The sequence below is a fragment of the Gopherus flavomarginatus genome, chromosome 3 (genome assembly GCF_025201925.1).
Source record: "Gopherus flavomarginatus isolate rGopFla2 chromosome 3, rGopFla2.mat.asm, whole genome shotgun sequence".
Classification (NCBI taxonomy): Eukaryota; Metazoa; Chordata; order Testudines; family Testudinidae; genus Gopherus; species Gopherus flavomarginatus.
In genome coordinates this window covers 133,110,232-133,128,697 of record NC_066619.1, presented here as the reverse complement: position 1 = coordinate 133,128,697, position 18,466 = coordinate 133,110,232, and the positions used below count along the sequence as shown (strand labels likewise).

Below are 18,466 nucleotides of genomic sequence, written 5' to 3'. Positions count from 1 at the left end.
CAGCAACTCCTCCCCATCTCTCCTCTGGACTCCAGTGGTCTGCGCAGTGGCCCTCCAGCTAGGTCACACTGTAGTTTTCCCACTTCTGGTGTACTCCAAACTCCAAAATAAACACCAACATATAAAAGTGGACTCAGTTCTTTCTGGCTTCCTTACAGAGCACTGCTTTTCGTGGCTTTCTTCCTAGACATCTGGCTCTTCCTAGAGCCAGGTAGCCATGAGGTTTCTCCTTGAAGTCCCATCCTCAGATTGGATCATTTTCCCAATCTCCCCCCAGGCCTTAGGGCCTGGCCTTCTCCTGGACCTGCCACAGGAGAGTCTTTCCTCTTACTGCAGTCTCCCTTCAGAGCCGTTCAGAGGGGAAAGCCTACAACTCTCCATCTCCCTTGTATCACCCTGCACTCCTTCCTTTAGGAACCAACCAGTCTGATCCTCCCTTCATTATCTGTCTCCCCTCCAGGTGCCAAAGAATGGGCTACTTGGGCTCTCCAGCTCTCTTTAACCCTGTCACTGCCAGTGGGGTTTATACTTCCCAGCACAGAGAGTCTGCGAAGTACTCCACAAAGAATCTTGTTGCTGTTGTTTACCCTCATTTGGGCAGGATCAGCTAAGCTAAAATTGAGCAAACCCTACTCTTAGTTTTCCTCCAAGCACATGTGTAAAGTTACATTGATTTTTTTTTTACCTACGCCCCTGTGAAAACAATAATTTACGCTGGTGGTTTGGGATGTATTGTGGCACCTGATGCTGCAGACTTTAGTCAGACAAAACTCTCCCTCCTATCAGTTACTTCAGTGGGAGTTTTGTCTGAGTAAGAGAAGGAGACAGCTGCCCATCAGGCATATCGATAGTGATTTTAATGACGTGTGGCACCCAGCTGCTGTATTAACAGGGCTATGGAAACTCTTGTATAAATAAATAAGAGTGCAACTGCTGTGGATTTGAGCAGGGCATTGGACTAGATGAGCTCCTCAGGTCCCTTCCAACCCTGATATTCTATGATTCTATGGATGCAAAAATTAGTGTGTATCCATTACCTCTGAATTTCTGTGCACAAAGCCCATGCTCCAGCAGAGACAGTAAACACGTGCATAACGTTAAACTCCAGTGAAGCCAAGGGGACTGTGAGCATATTTGAGTGCCTTGTGGATTGGTGCTAAACTGAGTAAATGCCCTGCCAATGTAGTTTAGCAACAACATTGCTTCTTTATTTCCCTCACGCTGATAATCTGGTCCACAAGGACAATGAATTACTAGTGTATTTTAACTGTTGTTTAGATGGACTCATGGTCCATATTTTAGGACACATGGATTTGGTGCATAGTGATGCTATGCTGGAGCCAGGCTCCGTAGTTCGGAAACCTTTTAAGAATGGTACTTTATTGTAGCACTGATTTTATTTCTCAATTGCCCTTGCTAGCCAAAGGCTATTTATTTCACGCCCACGTTGCAATGCAGTGGCTGGCTAATTGGCTATTTAGTTGGAATATTTTTAATTCCTGCCAGGTTTTTTATGATCATTGCATGTTGTGATTACAGAAGCAAGGAAATGATACTAGATGAGGCAGCAAAGCTCTAGAAACACAATCCTCTACATCCCTTGTCATGGGATTTGCCCTCAGGCTGAAACACACTGGCAGTACACAGCTGGCAGGATGGAGACTGGAGCTGGTATTTTGTAGGGACAATTAACCTTATCGCTCAGCAAAAGGGAGGGGTGTTTTTCTAAATGAACCACAGACTATTTCACTGCAAGATATTTGTCACTGATACCCCTGAGACTCTGCTAGCTTTTCAAAACTAGACATGTACAGTCGAGCACTTAACTTGCTTGTGCAATTGCACATGTAACTTTGGTATTAGCCGCACTAGTGCAGTAATTGTGTGCCCAATTTGCACACGGATCTGGCATCAGTTCCATTCTTTTCCAGCGTTGGCTCTGGGTGTTGCAGGGCCTCTTGCAAGGTAAGACACCAAAGTGTCCCATCAGCACCACTCTCGTCACCTTAATCTCTGTATTGCCCACAACTATTCTAGCCACCTTCTTATTTTGTTGTGTCATGTCTTGCTGCTTATTGCCATTTCCATTTCCCCGACAGTCCCATCTGCAAAGGCTTATGAGTTCTAGCTGGTTAGAAATTTGTGAATCCTGGAGCTTGTGTAAACACTCCATAACTTTGAACTCTTTGAGGCTGGCTGTTTTGCTTATTCCCTTTAAAGATGACCTGCAAAGTGTGGGAGCAGATATACAAGCCCTTCCCCTCTGCTATATCATTTATAAAGACAGGTGTGTCGAGGGAGGGGACAAACGGTCCTTTCTGCGTCTTTTTAGAATGATCAGGAATGTCAAATCTTGTCTTTCTTCCTTTTTGTTGGAGGACTTCTTGGATGACAAACATGGGTTCGATGCTTTCTCAGCCTTTAATTCAAAGCATGGGGTTACTGAATCTTGAACAAAGAACTTTTTTGCCCAGATGTCTTCAGGTATGCCAACTCTCCCAATATTTGGTGTTCCCCTACTCCTGCAGTCAAGTGATTATATGAGAATCTCAGCTTTTCTTCTTTCTTTTGCTTTTAAGCAAATTTCTAGCCCTCATGGCTGCTGAGAAAAGTTTGAAAACATGACCACTAAAGAGTCAAAAACTAGAAGCAAATAAAAAGGAACATAAATTACTTTTTTGAGCCAAACTCATGATCCTGGGGAGCTTGATCTTGGACACTTGGAGCTGGCAATAGTGTAGATGTGAACAAAAAATGAAACAGTTCTGTGCAGTGTAACTATCACTTCCATTTTCAATCAGGGTTCACTTTCAAGTTAGCTGTAGTGTGAATCTGGATAGTTCAGACCTGAATTTCTAGGCTGGGTTTGCTTCTTTTTAAAGTGCAAAGACCCGCTTGTTATTGTTTGTATAATGATAGTGCGGAGAACCCCCATGATGGACCATTGCCTAGTCGTGCAGTGCTACTTTCCTTTTATTGCTCTCAGCTGATCTATTTGATACGCTTCACTTGTCATCTAATTGTCCCTTATTTACCTTGAATGCAATAAAATTTAAGAAAATCCAATGTTGGGACAGATTTTTGAGCCCAGTACAGCTTTACATGCCCTAAATAAAGCATACGGCAGCCTCCTCTGAGTTGATTTATCCAGCCACCTGAGTTGACAGTAATCAGGTAGGAGACAAATAAATGGCTGAACAGGTATTTCACACTAGAATGCCTTGGACATGAAATCACAGCCCTGAGTAAGCCACAATCCCAGAAATAATGACAAAAAGGTCCTTCTGTTTAAATTACGTTTCTGACAGGGTTTAGACAGCAGAGTTCCCACTTTAAATGCAAAGTCCTAGAGGAATAAAAACTCTGGGCAACAAACTGTATATTGGATATTGATGTCAGCGATGGAAGTGGATGGGACGGGTCTGGTTACTTCTTTCCAAATCTCAGGCTCAAATGTGGGTCCCAAGTCATGCTCTGGCTTTAATCTAGAGGCCTCTCAGTTAGAACATGGGAGACAGCAAGGATGGCCAGCAGACAGGACACTAGCCTGTGAATCAGCTGTTCTCTTCTCTGCCACAAACTTCCTGTATGGCCATGGGAAAGTAACTTAGGCCCAGATCTGCAAAGGTATTTAGGCAGCTAACTCCCATTGCAATCAGTTGAGGCTCTGGGCCTTGGTGCCTCAGTTCCCCAGCACACAGGGGATTGTGTAGATAAATACATTAAAAATTGTGAGGCGCTCAGGTATTACAGCAATGAGAAACAGCTGAGTTAGAAAGAGGGGTAGATTGAAGGCTTTGTATAAACTCAAAGTGAGAAAAAAAGCCTCCAATTGACATTAGTAGTCAATGGATCAGGCCCTGGTTGCATGGCTTAGCTAATAACTCTAGAAAAAAGAAAAGGTGTCTCAACAGAATCATGATCCTGGTCTGCAGCTGAGGCTGTTATACTGAATTTCACCAGGGTTTGTCTACGGTGAACAAGTTCTTTGTAAGTCTGACTTTAGTAGAGAAAATTGTTCATTGTTTTTATTTCACGGGGATTTTCATTCTTAGGGTAATTCATAAATTCCTGCCTTTTTTTAGAAAGTAAAACTATGGACATTTTTAAGAACAAGACAAACACCTGTCAAGGATGGTCTAAGTATATTTAATGTGCTCTAGTGTATGGGCTGGACTAGATGACCTCTTGAGGTTTCTTCCAGCCTTACATTTCTATGGCTTTTATTTTGTAATTATACTTTTGTCTTTCCTTTGATGCCTCATCAGGGTATCAAATACAACCCTGAGCGCGACATGGACGTTTAATGAGCTATTCTAGTGAGTCAGATATTTGTAGATTTTAAGATCAGAGGTACAGATCTGGTCTTGATATTGCCATATCTGCAATATGCGCTTATTGGTAAAGTCAATCATCAGGATAAGCTTTTTGCCCCAGGGTTTCGACTTGTCCGTGCCAGAGATGGTCCCACATGGGTTGTTTTTCAGACAACATGACCCAGAGTTAAACACCGATTATTGCACGCAGAGCATCTTGACTGTGGAACTCTGTGGGTTCCAGAATGAGGCAGTTGTGTGTGTTGCTGCTTTTTCATTTCTTGTGCTCTCTTCTCCTACCTTCTCCTGTTTCACGTCTCTCTATTCCACTCTTGCTTTCCTTCCTGTTAATATTTTCCTGGTTCTCTCTCTTGGTTTTCCCTTACCCTCCTCATTCTTTCCCCAATCCATTTCCCTCTTCCTTGTACCTCACCCCCTTCCTTCCCTTCTTCTGGTCCCTGTCCACCCTTCCACACAATCTCCATCCCTCCCATCTATTTCCCTATGTGGGTTTCATCTTTTTAGTTCTATCCCTCTGGTTCCCATTCTCTCTGCACACTCATCACAGGCTTCCGTCTGAGTCAAGCCCCAATTGTCTCCTCATTTCAGGTCTCCATGCTTGTTCCCCCCTTCCAAACCCTCTCCCCATTATCCCTGTCCAGATCTTCCCAGGCCCACCCTCTGTGCCTTCCCTTTTCCTCCCCCACCCAGAGCGGCAAGGCTTTTTTGGTTCAGAGACAAGTAGGAGTCAATGCTGCTTCCCCGAAGGCAGTGCCGGGGGCATCAGAGCAGTGATGCCACAGAGGGAGTTAAGGCAGATGGGGAGCCAGCCTCTGACTGTCTTAGGGCCTTATCCTGAAGTCTTTCCACCTGCAAAGTTCAACAGGAGCCGGTTGAGTTCCGAATGAGCTCAGTATGTGTGCAGTACCATTCTGGTTCCGAGCAGCTTCATTGCTGACAAACTGTGAATGAGATACTCTGAGCCAAACAGACGAGACCTTGGGCACATCAGAGAAATTACAGCACACGGAGACACAAAGCAAAACTAGATTGTGTTGTGTGGAGTGGGATGCAGGCAGGGTTGCCTTACCTGTCTGTAGAGCACCGAGCATACTGTTGGTGCTCGCCAGCGCATGCACGCACACAGCATTATAACTGAGGATGGTTTGTCCCTCAGTGTCTCTTTAAAATGGAATTTTCCAGTTAAAATGGACTAATTTAGGGGTAGTTAGTTCCACCACATGAGGCCCTATCTGTATGCAGGAGTCCAATGTTCTGATTGGTTGATCAGTCCTTTATGCCTCCTAATTGTATTTAGTGATTCTTCACAATGCCTTTAACTTCAAGGTTTGAGCTGGCAATAGCTCCCAGTTAAATTTAAAGCCCCTGAAGCATTGATAACATGGGGAGAAGACACAACTCTGCATGGCTTGTTATAGTCCATTGAGAAACTGGCGGCAACAAAAGAGGAAATTTACAGCTATAATGCGGGGGAAAAGGAGGGGAGCTGAACTAGGCCGCATTGAGGTACTCAGATAAGATCTCATAAGTTACCTTCTATAGAACATCTTTAAAGTCAGTGTCCCATTTACTGCCCCCAGAACGGGAGAGTGGTAAGTAACATTACCCCTATTTTACAGATGGGAAAAGGGAGGCACAAACTCACTCAAGGTCACACCGCAGGCTGTAGCAGAGAACACAGGTCACCGGACTCCCCGTCCAGTTTCCTATCCATAGGATTATGCTGCCTCTCTGCACTCCCCTCCTTGCTATGCTACTTGTCCTCCTGGGCTTTGATCCTGAAAGGGCTTAAAAATGTGCCATGGGACACCAAGTTAAGCACATCTATAAAGCACTGCAGAATTGGGGTCTTGGATTGTAAAAGCTTCAGAGTGGGGACCATGTCTTTGGCTGTGTACGGCACCTACCACAATGGAACGCTGATCCTCCAGGTGCTACTGTCAGCAGTGATGAGGTATTACAGTGAGGAACATGGGCTAATATTAGAGATGCCTTTTTAAGCCTGGGGGCATTAGAGTAACATGCTCATGCATATTTGCTTGCAAATGTGTTATTTCAGACAGTGAAGGACCAGACAGACACATGAACATATTTTTTCCTGCCTACATAAGGAAAAAATGGTGTGCGTATAAGAAACATGATGGCTAACACATTTTAATATCCAAGTGGGGAGAGGCCACATTGTAGTTCTAAGTCTTTATTATATATACCCTCAGGGGAAGTTTAATCCAGAGACAGAGTCTGCCCATCAAGCCCAGTCCTGCTCTACTACTCACCTCATCCTGCAAGGGAAAGCATCTTACCAGCCAACAGAATAGACATGAAAAAGTCTTTCCTATAAAACTTTATTCTGATACATAAAAAAATTCTATACATTTGTTAGACTAAAATACAGTTTGCATCAATATTCTGCCACAGTCAGTTTACACAGAAAATCTAATATTAGATCAGAACTGTTAATTTCCCTTCCCCTCCACCATTTACAATTTTCATTACAACACGTTTCAGGTTCTCAGACAACAACAAACAGTGTCACGTTAAGTAGTTTTATTCCAAAAGGTGGCATTCCATTGGAAGGAAGCGCACTTCTTAGTAAATGGACCAGCAAGATTCAACATTAATTGCTAATACATTCCTTGGGTTGATCCCCTTATTAGAAGTATGCGTGATCTGGATGAAAAACCTGCACCAGGATGAAGTAGTGGTAAAGATTGTAACAACGCCATCTGCGAGTACTTAAGCCATGTTTGGTCTGTATAACCAGTATTTCCAAACAGATTTTGATTCCCCACTTTATTGGTATCAAATATAGTAACTATCTGAGATACAGTCCAAACAGTACAAAAATAATGCCAATCTGCTGGTAGACGGCTGCGCCTTGCCTACTTGCTAAAAGACCATAAAAGAGGAAAACCAACACTTGCCAAACTCTGCAACGGTACATATGTTTTCTAAGCCACTAAGAAGGGTCTGTAGGCTATATTCTGACCTCTTTATGCATATGAAACTCAGCTATGAAGGGCTTCAGCCAACCTTTGTCAATGCCTATCTGGACTGCAGAAGTAAGTAAAATTCTGTTTACTGTTCTGTTTCAAGGGCCAACCAGTTTGGGTAGGTAGCAGGGGAGGATTAAGGCAGGGCCCTTGCAATATTGAGAGTAAGCAGCAATGAGCTAGTGGACAGCAAGCAGCAGAGCACTCATTGATGGCTGCCATCTGCTGCCAATGTAGGGTTCCTAGACACATCCTGGGTCCAGGCTGCCCCCTCGGTGCCCACTCCGATGTAAAGGAAGGTGGACACAGCCAGGGGCTAGATGCTGAAACCCCGGTGCATAGCACACACTACTCAGTCTTTGAGGAAGGAAACTGGAGGCTATTATGGAGAGGAAAGAGGTAGCTAAGTTGTGGATCTGGGCCATGTGTCATTCTAATCCACTGCTGTTCTGGAGACATGTCCCCTTCCAGCTACCTGCTTTCTACCATCACTCTCTGCTCCTGGTTCACAGACATGCTTGTTTTAATCACAGTGAAGCCAGGGGGCAATGCCTGCAGCCTACACGTGGAGTGTGGGACCTGACAGTGCTGTAGGCCAGATCCTCAGCTGCTGTAAATCAGTGAAACGCCATTGTCTGTCGAGCGACATTTACACCAGCTGCAGGGCTGCCCCTGTAAGAATGAGTGTTAGAAAACGTAAGAGCACTACTACTTTGCAGAGTGCCTCCCCTCCCCTTATTCTCTCCCAGACCCCTCCTCATCCCTAAAATTAAACATGTGCCAGTCATCTGTTTCCTTACCTGTTAAAAATCAGCCCTGTTGAAGCAAGATGTATCCCCTACTTTACTGTGGTTGGGTGCACTACAGACCCATCTTAGACCCTGAGCATGTCAGCCAGCCAGTGCTTCCCAATCTTTGTGGTGCAGGATGGGAACACCTTGTGACATAACTGTGCTACGGTGTAGCTAAGTTTTACCATCCGTTCCCTCAGCTCATCTTTTCTAGGGCTTCCAGCTTGTAAAATAGATAAGGCATTTGAAGTCTAACTCATTGCCACGTTTGGGGTTGGGAAGGAATTGTTCCCCAGGTCAGACTGGCAGAGACTCCTTTCTCTGCAGCATGGGGCACTTTTGTTTGAACTACAGTGAATGGTAGATTCTCTATAACGTGAAGTCTTTAAATCGATATTTGAGGACTTCAGTAACTCAGCCAGAGCCTTGGTCTAATGAGTCTATTAGAAAGACAACTTCCTTCAAAATGGCAGGAAGGAAGGAAGACTTCTTGTAAACTAAGCAACACTCAGATTTGTTTTAGGATGTATCACTCACCCAGGAGAGAGCATGTGGGGCTGTGGGTATACAGGTCTCTTCCCCTATCTGTCTAAGGAGGTGGAGTCAGAGACTGCTTCTGCTCACACTAAATTTAAGGGTGAAACTCTCATTGACTTCACTGGGAACAGGCTAAGCCTGTAAACTAGGAGCTGTTGACAAACATGAATAATCCTGGGGTGACAGGCATAGGACGATTACCTGGCTCCTAGCAAACCAAGCGTTAACTGCAGCTCAGCTTTCCCCCTCTTTCTGCACAGATGTTCCAGAGAAGGAGGGTTGGAGGCTTCTTTTTATTCTGTGCATGTTAAGTTGCATTGCTTTGTTAGGAATATTACTCAACAGTGAAGAGACCTTGCTGACTGCCTCTCTGGCCTTTTTCTGCTGCATAGGTCCCCTAACTTACACCTGGGCTCTCACTCTCCTGGTAAAGATCTACCCAATCTCAACATTATAGTAAGTGAAGTATTTTTGCATTAAGAGCAAAGGAGGGTAATGGAGTGAGGTATGAAACTCCCTCTGACTTTCAATGGGAATTGCGTTCCTAAACAATTCTGAAAATCCCAGCAAAACACATTCTTACTTGTCCAGAGAAGCATTGTCTCATCTTGTGCAAGTTAATACCTGTACCGCCTAGAATAAATGCAGGCATTGCTGTTCTAGGGGTCAGTGACGCCTTTGACTGCTGCAGAGAAAACCTTAAGGTAGTTTTAAATTGTCTGCTGCTTGTAATTTAATCTACCCATGTCTTCCATGAAATATTTCAGAGGTCAAAGCATTCTTTGAATTTATTTAAAGCATTGCAGTTCAGTTTTCAAGACTAGTGGTGGTTCTGCTGTAAAACCTTGCAGCACTCTTAGTTCTTTTTTAAGGTATGTCCAACATTTCTACAGAATCTACCAAAGGATCAAATCCTGCTTCATTTATTTGAACATCAATTGGAACTAATTTCAGCAGTAAGACAAACAGGTTTTGATCCCATAGTACTTGGTAATTTGTTTTTTTAATAGAAGTTCCACCAACTATTTTTATAGGATTTTCGCTGATTCACTATGGAAATTCCAGACAACTATCTGTTCTAATTCTTCTGAAATTTCCTGTAGAGAACAGGTATATTCGGAACATTATAATTTGCATGTTTTCTCCTTTGAGGAGAAAAGTTGCCCAAAGGGTTTTAATTGTTCAAATGCTATTTCGTTCTTTAAAGAGAATGTTAGGTGGCTAAATCTATTTAAAAAATAAATGGAGTCAAATAGCTTAATGTGACTAGAAAAGTATTTTCGTGATTTTAGAATGTCACTGAAAATCATTTTGGCCTAGTTGCATTCTCTTGCTACGTTGAAGCTAAACTTTGCAACACTGTGGTACACCAACAGTTCTCAATGTTTTCCATAACACATCCCAGGCTACAATCAAAAAAGTTGAGACACCAGCCCTCTCTAATCTATCCATGAAGGAAAGCAGCTTGAGAACACAGTGGCTAGACAGCATATGAAACAGAGAAACTTACTAGTCTCTGCCCATAGGCAATAATAAACAGCAAGTGTCAAAGACATTGTTTTTAAAAAAATACATTTAAAAGTGACTTAATCAAATGTCTCTTATCAGAGTGTGCACCATGTTTCAGACAAATCTGTTAGTTTTAGAGCTGGGTTTGGGCCTATTACATTGAAAAACTACAGGCTTTGTTCAGCCATAATGTAGCTTAGGACCTATTACTAACAAACCCTTTATGAATTGATGCTTAGATTTAGGAAAAAATAGTGACCATATAAGCACAGGTCAAGACTTTCAAAACTTAAAGTTAGATACCCACTCTCAGATCTGGTCCACAGTACTTCTTAAATGACTGTTATTCAACGCAATGTGTAAATATGCATGAAGACCAGAATGATCACTGTTTCGTGATTATATACTATACAGAAGTCTACTATATGCATCTTACTCTGAATCCACAACGTACATTCACAGAATACATTTTAACTGCTCGGAGCAAGCCACTAAAGTGCATGTCATGAGGGCACATTAAAAAGAAACTCAAATCCTGGCAGATCAGTTGGTCGAATATTTGACTCAGCTGGGACTCTCGTTTCTGCCATTCTACATCAGGAGAGCCACCAGCCAGTGTGCACCTCAGAAAAAGGGGTCATCTTTTTGCAAGTGAGTTGCTGATTGTGCAGAAAGCCCTTTCAAAAGGCAGCTATCACCAGCAGAGGGAGTTGTACAGAAACTACTGGAGAAGCCCTAGATTAGTGCTGAGCCCGTAACTGGATTTTCCAGATTGAGTGAGCCCCACTTAGTGTGTGATCAAGAAGAGAGACACCTAACAACAAGACTCTCTCGGCTACAGAGCCAAATGAAAGCTGTACATAAGACAGCCCTGCCAACGGGCACACTTGGGGCTGAATGCAACCCCAGGAATCAAACTAAGAACAGGGGCTGGGGATGCATCTTGACTTGTTTGCATCAGGTGCTTAGAGGCTAGCTGTGGAGCAGCGCTGAGATCTCCTAGGTGGCGGTATGTCCTCCCAAACATGGAGAGTGAATGACTGCAACTGCTGTGAGGAAGAGGGGATGGTCTCGGGCAGGAGATAAGTGGTGGGGAAGCACCTTAAATCACCCCATTTAGTCCAGGTGATCTCCTGAATCACTGCCTTGGGGAGGCGAGGATGCCCTTGGCACATGCTGAGGTCAGTGGGGCAAAGGGGAGCTGGCATGCAGCTGCTTGGTGCCCCTATGCTGAAAGAGAAATACAGAAATGAGAGGTTTTCCGCAGGTAAGGGTGTTCTCCCTGTGGCCAGCACATTGTCCTTAAAGAACAGGGAGAGGCAAGAAGGGCTGGACACTGCTCGGGCTCTACCTGAAGTGTAGCAAACAGGTATTCTGGTCTTTCAAGCCCAAGTGACCAAAGCTAGGAATATGTTGCATAACGTGCTACAATCCAAATATGCTGTCGTTCACCCAGGCTAGGATTTTAAATCCAAGCTGACCTGGCTGACTCTCTAATCCTTCTTGCTTATGCAGAGTTTTTAAGAGTCAGGGGCATCCTAAGGAGACGGCTTCTCCAGCTTTATCCTTCTCAGCCACCCCCTCACCAGTAAACGTCTCCCAGTGCAGGAGAGAACGGTAGCACTGACACTAGCTTTAATAACCAGATAGGAGGAAGTGTCTAAATCCTTTATCACTGGCAGTGCCAAGCGTCTCAGCTGCCAGGTGTAGATATTACTGCAGGAGAAATCACATTCCCACTACCCTCATTATCAGGATAGGCAACGAGCATCTAAAACTTGCTCTGCAAGCAACTTTCTCTAGAGACTTGTTTTCCACCTCTCTCTCCACACACAAAGGAGGGGCTAGGAAGGAAGAGGGCAGCTTGTAGTCTGCTGCAAAAGTTAGTTTCAAAGAGCATCCAAAACACTGAAGTGCCACTAGAAAGCCTGCATGGGAAAGGAATGCTTTTGAACAGCCAGGGCATTTGTAATAGTTCAGGAAGGCATGACCCTACTTTGTAAGTGAAAAGCTATGCATGCTGCACAGACACTAAGGAATGGTACACTTGAATTGATTAAGAACTTTATAACGATAGATAACTTGAAAATTACCGCTACCCATACAAAAGTGTTGTCCATAACTTCTACGCACTGTGATAATAAAAGCAATTTATTTGTAAAACAGGCCCTGTTATAAAAATGGTGCACAGGCAAGTTATACAAAAATACAAACTTTGTTTCTGATTACAGTTCCAGTTGTAAGTTAACTGAAAAGCCCCCCCTCCCCCCACGGCTTCCAGAGAGCGGAGAACCCAAAGTTGCAGAACTTGTCATTGGCAGAATATGATGTTAGGTCATCGAAGTGTGCAGAATCCAAGGCTTCCGTCAGAGCAGGTCAAATGATGTCTTCAGAAACAGGGTGTAGGCTGCAGTTTCTGTGGAGTAGCTAGGTACATGACAATCCTTTTCCTAGCGTTGGAATCCAGCTTCTAGGATCCTGCTGAGCCAGTATTTAACTCACGGCCAAACTCCACTGATCTCGGCACATATTCGAAGTCTCTAAACTCCAGAGCTGCAGCTGGGCCAGTGCACTTCTGGCCGTTGATGCGGCAGACTCCTTCCGTGCATAAATGAAGGCTGCCCTAATGTCTCCGAGACGTCCTGACAGATGCATGTAATTTACACTGAGAGACCTAACCAGTGCTCCAATTAAAATCCCAGACTAAAGCCCTGATCCAGTTAATGCTTACAAAGGTGCATAACTTGACTTACACAGAATATCAGGGTTGGAAGGGACCTCAGGAGGTCATCTAAGTCCAACCCCCTGCTCAAAGCAGGGCCAATCCCCAGACAGATTTTTACCCCAGTTTCCTAAATGGCCCCCTCAAGGATTGAACTCACAACCCCAGGTTTAGCAGGCCAATGCTCAAACCACTGAGCTATGAGCAGTCCTATTGAAGTCAATGGAACTACTTCTTTGAATAAAGCTACACAGTTGCATAAGTGTTTGCAGGATCAGAGCCTAAGCCAGTTTTTCCCCTCAAACAGCTACAGTTTATTTATATTCATACTGTCTGGTTTGTGTTATGATAAGGGTAAATCTTTCTATTAATCCTGATTTTTATTGCAAGAAGTCTGAAAAAATTGAAGTATCAAATGACTTATAGAAACAAACAGAAGTAGTTCGCTACCACTGGAACCGTTAAGAGCACTCAATTAAAAAAATACAGGATGCCTTTTACCTTCGGCAGCAGTTTAAAGGTCTGATCCTTTGAAAGGAAGCACATAAGCAAACAGTTGCTGATAAAACCCTGGTGGCATTAATCGTATGCTTCTCCACACATCCCTCTTTAATCCATTTGCAAAGCTTAGCTGGAAGGGCTGCTCTCTTTCAAAAGATTTTCTTGTATGGAGTGAACAAACCATTGAGGCATTATTTATTCTTACAGAGCTTGTATTTAGTGCAATAAGTTTAAAAATTCTGCTCTGAAATATTTACTTTACATTAACAAAAATAGTTTTCTTAAAAAATTGTAACAAAAAGGAGTATATAGCATGAACAGATCATGAGTTCTTAGCAAATACACTAAGCATTTACCATTACAATAAGCTGAACAATGGAGTATTAGCATTCATATCTGGTAAGCTTCAGGAATGAAAATTTTAAAACTCTCAAGAATTAAAATGAACAAGTTATCTTATGGTTAGTGGATAACTTTCGATACCATGGCAGTGTCATTTCCAAAGAAATGTTTATCTATTCTCTCCTGTTTTACCCACCAGCTACAGTACACACTAATATGATTGAGAAAACAGCCAAGGCCTGGCCATTTACATTTACACTTCCCAAATCTCTCTGGAGGTAAATAAAAACAACTTACAATACTCTTTGTACAGTTTGTTTCTCTCCCCATGTCCAGCATCCTTTTAATCTAGTCATGAATGAATCATGAGGAGTATGGCTAAGGCTGAGTTTTAATGATCAGTTTGTTGAACTGCTCGTTTGGAGAATCCATACCCTTCAAAGGAGCCTTACGAAGTGCAAAGGAGGCTACTGAACTCAAAGGGAAAAATAAAGTAAAACGGAAAACAGTTGCATATAAAACTCATCCTTTCCCATTGTCTAGTTTCTCTTTCATAGAAATGCAGGGGCTCCCACAACATCTAAATACCTGAGGAGTTTATTATTTTGATATCTGAAATTTATAAACAAAACACTAGGCCCCATTAGGGTTGGTGGGTAAAATGACTGACTACAAATGAGTTATAATTATGACTCTCATTGAAACCCTTTTAAAAACACCTAAAATTTTAATTGTTTTTTAACTCAAACATTTCCCCAGAAGTCACTGATGCATCTGAGTTGAAATATAAAATCCTAAATGAGCTGATTTAAAAGTAATTCTTGGTTGCATTTCAATTTTGAGGGACACCTGATAAATCTGATACTCTAACCAATAGAGCCTTGATTTAATTTCTTTTAAAAATAACTGAATCCTCCTCTAGATTGTATCTTAATCAGATAAGAATCTTAACATTTCCATGACCACAATGATTAAAAAAAGGAACAATGATAAAGTTGCTTGTAAAAGCCACCCGTATGAAAAGAGTACATGTTTCACAAAAATAATCATTAAAAAAAGTATTAAATCCCTGTTCCTTTTCTGATTTTGGCTGCTTATTTATATATAGTGTTTTGGAATGTCAATGGGTTCCATAATGGCTGGCTAGTTTCAAGATGAACTTGCTCCAGAGGCCTAGAAAACAAAGTCATACAGTACAGTCTTAGACACATGTCAATGGACAACTGAAGAAATTGATCCAAAAGGATTACTACAAATAGTAAAGTTTGAAAAGCCTTGTTCTTGAACCTAGACAGTCTCTTTAGAAATGACAACTCCTAAATGTTTCCACTCAGATTTTTAAGAAGTGTAATTCTAGGTAACCATTTACATTTCTGAACTAATCTCCACACTCTTGAGAGAAATTTATAAATCTACTTTATAAATGAGGGAACTGAGGCAAAGAACTGAAGGCCCAAACTAGCCTTTAATTTTTGGGTACTCAACTTTAGGAAGAGAGGAAATACTGGATCAGATCAGCACTATGGTCCATCTTGTCCAGTACCCTCTCTGATAATGGCCTTCAGAGAAAGGTGCAACAAACTTCACAGTAGGCAGATGTGTAATAATCTGACCCCCACATGAAGGTTTTATCCTACTCTCTAATAGTTAGAGATGAGCTTCAACCCTGAAGCATGAGGTTTTAGATCCTTTCCAAAAGGTCAGCATTAACTATTAGAGCTCTGGATGTTCTTGTTATTCATATTAGTGTTCAATTCCTGCTTTTCTGGACTCCATGCAGTTGAAATTAGGCACCCAAAAATTGGAAGCCACTTCAGAAAATATGGCCCGATGATTTGTGAAAGGCAAACAAGTTAGTATCAGAACTGGAAATACAATGTAGGAGTTCCTGCCTTCCTGTTCCATGCTCACACCATCTCTCTAGCAATCCTCTGTAAGGATTAGACAAAAGATAAATTTCAAAACCTGAGTGGTCTAACGTTAGGTTCCTAAACAAGAGGCCTGAATTCCAAGGTGCTGAGCAAGCACTGCCACAGCCTTCAGAGGGAGCTGTGTGGATGCTCAGCCTGTCTTTTCACAGGTACCCAAATATGGCTGAGGAACCAAGCTCAAGCCTGAAAGTGCTGGACGAACAGCTTTTAGCACCTTTCGCAGTGTGCACTAGCTATAAAGGTGGACGTTATAAGGACACTACTTGATGTAAACCAGTACTCTGAATTGGGAGTTGAGTAAAAAGCTTTAGGCTAGGACTTTCAAGGCTGCTTAGAGGATTTGGATACCTAATTCCCACTAATTTTAATGGGAGCTGTGAAAACTCTTAGATAGATTTGAAAATCCTAGCAGTAGCTTCTAATGTTCACTTAGTTGGAATTACTCCTTGAAGAAAACGGTAGCTCATACAGATGAAAATGCTCTTGTTCTAGATTTAGATATACAATAGCACTTATGCTTTAACAAATACTTTAAGGTGGAGAAAGGCCAGTCACGGCTAAAATGCTGGCCTTCCAGAAGACTGTGCAAGGAGAGGTTTGAACGAAACCACACAGGTCACAATAAGTGAGCCAAACCACTGTCACTGGACTAAGTGTCTATATGCTGAGGAAGTTGTGCATGGGAATTACTCTGCACAATTCTAGAGACAACAACAGTAACGATATCTTGGCACCCATAATAATACAATATATGGAGATATACCTACCTCATAGAACTGGAAGGGACCTTGAAAGGTCATCCAGTCCAGTTCTCTGCCTTCACTAACAGGACCAAGTACTGTCCCTGACAGGCTTTTTTTTGTGTGCCCCAGATCCCTAAATGGCCCCCTTACGGATTGAACTCACAACTCTGGGTTTAGCAGGCAAATGCTCAAACCACTGAGCTCTCCCTTTCAATAATAATGAAAGACCCTTTATAATCTAGGTTGATATGCTAGAACTGATTGCATAAGTAACTTAGCATAACATTTCTCACAGCTACAGGGTTAATCAGTGAGCAGGAATTCAATCTTTTAGATCAAAGTGCTGGCACAGCATGGCTTTATATATGCCATATTAAAAAGCAATTTTCTACTATAAGGAAATGTATTTGGATTTCATTACTTTTTATCATTTAAAAGAGTTACTACTTACTGTTGGAGGAATCAACATAAACCCCACTATAACCTATGGCAGGTACCGATGTAATAGGAAACACTGTTCTAGCGTCAGTATTAACAGGCTCATCTCTAACTAGTTCAGTCGTACCTGCCCATCTTTTATACACAGAAAGCCTGGCTCCCAGTTCTCCGAGTCCCAAGCTCACCTTGCAAGATGGATAACTCCACTATCTGTATTAGTTACAGATGTTCCTTATTACAGGATACTTAAACATGCCATGCCTTTCAAATAGGCACAGCGTAACTGAAAACAGGCGGTGGTTAAGACTTCAGAAGCATAAGTGATGCATTGTCCCTGTATCTGACAATGTGAAATGGAAATAGAGAGCGCAAGAGACAGCAACATAAATAGTTAGCAATAAAAAACAAACAACTGGGAGAAATGTTATTCTAAGCAGGTTGAAAGGAATCACTGTATCCAATCCCTTGCCACGGTTTAACATAATTTGGTGTGACCCTGATGTGCATGGCCTCCATTATTTTAGCATACAGCTCATAAGTGTCCTTCAGATTTTTATGCTGAATGCAAAATTAAGAATTTGGTTCACCAATGGAAAGAGGAGTAAGTTGGGCTATGCTAGTAATTAATTACACTCCCTGCCTCACAGATCTTACAAAATAAGATGACTGTCTTCTGTGTGTATCACCTAGCATGTTGTGGGCATTGCTGCAATCCTGATCCTAATTCAACTGATTTTTCCACTGTATTTCTATTTCACAAGATACAGTTCCTTTCAGCTTACTTTTACAGGAGATGGTCTCAGCTGTGACAAAAACTCTGCCATCCAGGTGATAGGCAAGCTCACAAACAGAAAAAGCAGAACATTTTGAGTGATACAAACAACAAAAACTTCCCCTGAAGAAGTGCAGTCAGTAAAGACAGAGAGGGAGAGGAAGTAAAAGTGAAATTCTTGGAGGATGGCCACCTCCTCATCTGCACCTACCATTGGTTTTAGCTCTCTGCCTTCAGCTCCACCTCCCCTGCCAGCTTCTTTCATTGATTTTCTACTGTTCTCCACAAACTCCTGCAAAATAAGTCAAGTGGCTTAGTCTTTCCTCTGCTGGTTGGATGCTGAAGTACAGCCAGGGAACGTGCAAGCCTGTGGCTCACATATAAAATTCCCTGACAATGTCAAAAAAAGTAATCTGTTCTGTCCCAAGAAGCGAACACAAAAACAAGAGATACTGCTTCCGTCCGTCTCTTACCCTTTTGGCACTCAAAAGATCTTTACAGACAGTATTAACCATCCCCTCCCTCCACCCCTCCCTGGCATCCACATTTTGATGACTGGCACAAAATAAATACAGACCCCAGCCACTATATTCTGTCCACTGAAAACAGTATGTAGTGTTACAACTCTATCAAGCAGTTGTAATAGAAAAAAATATACTGGGATTTTGTCTTTACTTCTAGCAATGACTTCTAAGTTTTCCCTAATCCCTCAGAACACAACTTCTCAAAACTTTTCCACATCCAGGATCTCGTCTTGTGAGATTTTCCCCCCCGCCATGGACATGGCCTTTCCCATTTGTTATATAACATCAAATGGAAGCAGACAGGCATTAGACTCTGCTATTAAAGA

General features: G+C 42.4%; 2 protein-coding genes across 3 annotated transcripts in view; one reads left to right on the top strand and one right to left on the bottom strand.

Moving 5' to 3' along the window:
* The window catches only part of LOC127048474 (uncharacterized), a 490,241-nt gene that overhangs the window by 268,632 nt on the left and 203,143 nt on the right, over positions 1-18,466 (top strand). The window lies entirely within an intron of this gene.
* The window catches only part of SLC44A1 (solute carrier family 44 member 1), a 107,596-nt gene continuing 101,427 nt past the window's right edge, over positions 12,298-18,466 (bottom strand). The window contains exons 15-16 of one of the 2 annotated variants that reach the window (XM_050948242.1): positions 17,828-17,908; positions 12,298-14,905 (exon numbers count right to left, since the gene is read on the bottom strand). In XM_050948242.1, coding sequence (XP_050804199.1) covers positions 14,882-14,905; positions 17,828-17,908 — 105 coding nt within the window. In that variant the 3' untranslated portion in view covers positions 12,298-14,881. Of the gene's footprint in view, positions 14,906-17,359; positions 17,909-18,466 lie in introns of those variants that run through there. The other variant, XM_050948241.1, reaches the window with a different exon arrangement.